The sequence below is a fragment of the Galeopterus variegatus genome, unplaced genomic scaffold, assembly GCF_000696425.1.
Source record: "Galeopterus variegatus unplaced genomic scaffold, G_variegatus-3.0.2 Scaffold1866, whole genome shotgun sequence".
Lineage (NCBI taxonomy): Eukaryota > Metazoa > Chordata > Mammalia > Dermoptera > Cynocephalidae > Galeopterus > Galeopterus variegatus.
The window spans coordinates 210,217-214,891 of record NW_007727977.1 but is presented as its reverse complement, the minus strand read 5'-3'; the positions used below and the strand labels follow the sequence as shown (position 1 = coordinate 214,891).

Here is a 4,675-nt window from a genome sequence, read left to right as displayed (position 1 = left end):
ACTGATATGTTTTTCCTAAGATAAAAACTATTACCAGGGAAATTATTTTATTAAAGTATTACCATTAGGGGCAATGGGAGGAGATGAGATTTAGATGTTTAAATAAGTATTCATATTTATCCTGATTACGATGTGTTGGAAAGAGATGTAATCAACTCCCAGCTCCCAAGGGTGTTTAAAATCTCTTCCTAATCTGCTTTCATGATCTGATATTTATAACTCAACTCAATGCCTTGGCTCCTTCTTGGCATTTCAGTGCACTCTTCTCTATAATGGTACCTTTCTAGGCCAATGGTACCTTTCAGACTCCAGATGCACCCAGTAGGAAGTTATTTTGAAGCACTCCAGGTTATCTAAAGACATACAGTCTTTATGGGATTGAGGAAATAGCACGATGAAGGAAAACCAGCCTAATTTCTAATTGCTTCTTCACAAGACTCTCTGTCTGATGATGTGTGTGGCTTGGGGAGAAGGCCATCTGTTTCCATCAAGGTAAGAATTTGGAGAGGGAGAAGTGGAGAGAGAAAAGCAAGCAAGTTACTGCGTGCTGAGGGTCTGCCTGGCACTTTGTAGACACCAGCTTACTGGAGCTTCACAATAACCCTAGCATGTAGTCATTTTTCTTTCTTTCTTTTCTTCTTTTCTTTTTTTTTTTGGGGGGGGGGAATCCAAACCCTTGACCTTCGTGTACCAGCACCATGTTCTAACCAAGTGCGCTGACCGGCCAGCGCAGTTTTCATTTTCTAGATGAGGACATTATAATGACAGAACTACACACTTGATTCTGAGAGCCAGGGATGTCATAGCCTGCAGAGTGGTCTTACCTCCCCAGGAAGGCTCATGGACAAACACACTTTCATCCGTTTATCACAGATGCTAGGGAGTCCTGTTGAAGTATGATTGGATACCTAGGGTCTTTCAACGTTCTTTTTCCACACGTTTTAAGGATATGACAAAGAGGGTCTGAGGGGGGCTTTCTCTGCCGTCTGCAGTAGCATCTCTCCGGCATTCTGAACCCTGTGCCCTGGCTCTCTTTTCCACATATACTTATTTATTACCTATTTGTTTTACTAGAATGTAAGCTTTATTAAGTCTGATGTGAATTCTATGATGTTAGGAATTTCGTTCTGCCCAGCTCCTAAGAGAGGGCCTGGCACGTAGTAGGCATTCACTAAATACTCGATGAATGAATTTGTTAATGCAAGGCAATGCCAGAAGCTTCCTAAGAGGTGAAAGCTTAGATGTCAGCATGGCTCTTGAGTAAAGAACAAAACCAAAAAGGAGATTATTCCCATAAAGAGAAATGTTAAAGAGTGAGTGAGATATGGAGAACAGGCAAGTGGGGGGAGTAAAGAATAGAGTCACTCACCCCAAAGTTCAATTCAGTGCACAAGAAAACTACTCCTGTTTTTCTCATGTGCAAATGTTTGATGCACCACCTCCTCCACCTGATAGTTACATTAAAAAGGGATTGAAAAATTAGGATCAAAGATACAACTGCTGTCCCATGGAAGCAGCAGTCAAGAGAGAGCCCAAAATGACAGTGACAGTTTTCCTGTGCATCCACTCTTCTGTTATCTACAACTGATCTATGACACTTTGGGAAGGGACAGCTAAAGTTAGCTGAGCGAGGTGCACCTGGTTCCTTCCCCCAGACTCTTGTTCTTGTTTTTTTGGCAGCTGGCCGATTAGCCTTCTCCCATTCTGAGCATGCCTGAATTAAGCAACAGAACACAAACACAGGGAACCCATCCCACTGCTAGACCTCATGGAGGGGTGCTGTTCATCTGCAAGGTGCTGAAGGGATTTCTGCTAGATTGAGTGAAGGGGACCACCCTGCCAGGTGCTAATGAGGGCTGAGAGCCTGGTTTTAGATCTCATGAACACGGACTGCTTTGGAGGCATGAGGGGTAAAGGCAAGAGTGAGCAATAGGGACAGACTGAACGTTTGACTGGAGTCTCCTCAGCCACTGTGGCTGGTGACCCTCAGCAGGCTGGCAAGGCTCAGCCCTCCTGTGGTGGTTGGCAGCCCTGGGAAGGTGGGGGCCACACCAGGCCTCAGGGGAGAATGCCCAAGTCATCGACAGCTTCGGCTCCCTCCCTTTCCTTGGGCTGCTGGGTCATGGAACCTGTTTTCTAGCTCCTAGTTTAAGGTCCTTGAGGAGAATTCCAATAACACCCAGAGGGAGTGCTGGGGTCCAAGAAGAATCCTGTCTTGGATTAAAGGTGTGGATAAAATTCTCATTGTATAAAGATGAGAAAGTAGAAATTTTCCTCACAGTTTGGGACCCTATAAGAAGAGTGTATACTTAGGGCAAGAAAGCATTCCATTCAAGAGCCGTTCATACCAAATATTTACTGAGTATCTCTTATGTGCCACCTCCCTTGCATTCTTCTAGATGCTCAGAATAGAGCAGCAGACAAAAGTAACAAAAATCTCTGCCTTCATGGAACGTATATTCTATCACAGAAAAACATTTTCTGTAGGAAAGAAGCCAATTTTAGACAGTATCTGCTCTGTTCTCTCAAAAAACAAAGGATTCTATAAGTCTTCCACTTGAGGTATATACCTCCAGGAGACGTCCACATGTGCACAAGAGATAGGCACAGTGAAGTTCACTGACACTTGTTCATGGTAGGGAAAATTGCAAACAACCAAGATGTCACTAGAAAAAAGGATAAATAGATATGATTTATAAGAGATAGGCACAGTGAAGTTCACTGACACTTGTTCATGGTAGGGAAAATTGCAAACAACCGAGATGTCACTAGAAAAAAGGATAAATAGATATGATTTATGTTATAGAACTCAAGCATAGAGGTTTTTTCTCTGGGGCCAGAAGTCTAGGTTTAATCCAGCTGTACCACTCACTGGTCTTAATTTCTTCATCTGTAACATGGGGATTAATAACAGTACTTGTTGGGGCCGGCCCGGTGGCACACTGCTACAGTGCGCCATTTGGTAGTGCGGCGGCGCTCCCGCCGAGGGTTCGGATCCCACGTACAAACCAGCTGCTCACTGGCTGAGCAAGATGCGGGCGCAACATCGAGGGTTGCGATCCCGTTGCCGGTCCCAGTCCGGTGCGGGCGTGACACTGAGGGTTGCGATCCGTTGCCGGTCACGAAAAAAGACAAAAAGGAAAAAAAAAATAACAGTACTTGTCTCCCAGGTTGATTTGAACATCATATGAGAAATGTAAAGCACTTAGAATAGTGCTTAGTAAACAATAAGCTCTTAATAAATGTTAGCTGTGTATATTATTTTGCTGGTGATGGAGTTAAAAAGGAATAGGCTTTATCCCACAAAGTTAAGAAAAAAAAGAAAAGGAATGAACTAAGTCTGTTATATCGACACGAATGGATCTAAAAAAATGTAATGCTCCTTCATTTTTTCATTCAACAAATATTTACTGAGTGTCTACTATGTTCTAGGCAGTGTTCTAGGTACTTGGTAATCATTAGTGGACAAAACAAAGATCCTGCCTCTGTGGACCTTATATACCAGAGGTGGGGAAACGGATGTGAAATATAAGGAAATGATATGTTAGGAGGCAATAGGTACTGTGGAAAGGGGAGACGGAAGCCTGGTACAGGTGTTTGGAAATGTCAGACTTAAGGTGGAGGTTGGTTGAATTTTAAGCCAATAAAACAAATGTGAGAAAATGTTAATGATTATCAGCTCCAGGTGGTGGGTATGCAGGCTTGAAGTATTATTTATTTTGCCTTTTTCTATATTAAATTTTTTCTCAAAAATTTCTCTCTATGATATAAAAGAATAAGGAAAAATGGTACAGAGTCTAAAATATAAAGGGAATTGGCTAAGAAGCAGAAAATTAAAAAGGAGCTAAATGAGATGTATATTTAAAAAAGAATCTAAAGTAAATGTTGGAATTTTAAAATCTGTTAAGATAGAGATGAGCAGAAAATCAAACAGTAATAAAGAAGATAAATATGAGAATAAATATAACCAAGGCAACAATTACAGACATACTAGAACATATTGCTGAGCTGAAGACTCAGAAGTGGTAAAAAATCAATTCAAAACCTAGACACATCCTGGTAAGGCTGTTGCAGAAGCTGTTAGTTAACTATCCATTCCTCCTCAGCAACGCTGTTTTATTGGGTGTGGCAATGTGCCCAGTTGCCATGTAGAATATGGATGTGAAGGCTGGAGCTGCAGTGGCACCGTGTGCCCACTGGGAGGCCCCTGAAGAATGGAAGCCACTTGGTTAGAGTATGGTGCTGAAAACACCAATGCACCAAGGTCAAGTGGTCAAACCCTCAGACTGGCCAGCTAAAAAAAAAAAAAAGAGGGCCGGCCCGGTGGCACACTGGATAGTGCGCCGCTTGGGAAGCGCGGCGGCGCTCCCGCCCGAGGGTTCGGATCCCACATGCAGACCGGTTCCCGCTCGCTGGCTGAGTGAGGCGCGGGAGCAACGCCGAGGGTTGCAGTCCCGTTGCCGGTCCCCGGTCCGGTACGGGGGCAACACTGAGGGTTGCAATCCGTTGCCGGACACGGAAAAAAACAAAAAAACCAAAAAAAAAAAAAAAAAAAAAAAGAGAATGGAAGCCATTTGCTAGGACAGATGGTAGACTTTCAGGTCCAGCCCTGGATTCTACCTCTGGATTTTTTTTCACATGTGAGATATATAAATCTTAATTTTATTTAAGCCAC

At 43.2% G+C, this 4,675-nt stretch overlaps 1 protein-coding gene across 3 annotated transcripts in view; it reads left to right on the top strand.

Annotated features, from left to right (window-relative positions):
• Window positions 1-324: 324 nt before the first annotated feature.
• Window positions 325-4,675, top strand: part of N4BP2L1 (NEDD4 binding protein 2-like 1) — a 19,315-nt gene continuing 14,964 nt past the window's right edge. For all 3 annotated transcript variants that reach the window (XM_008579364.1, XM_008579363.1, XM_008579361.1), the window contains exon 1: window positions 325-492. In XM_008579364.1, coding sequence (XP_008577586.1) covers window positions 449-492 — 44 coding nt within the window. In that variant the 5' untranslated portion in view covers window positions 325-448. The remainder of the gene's footprint in view (window positions 493-4,675) is intronic.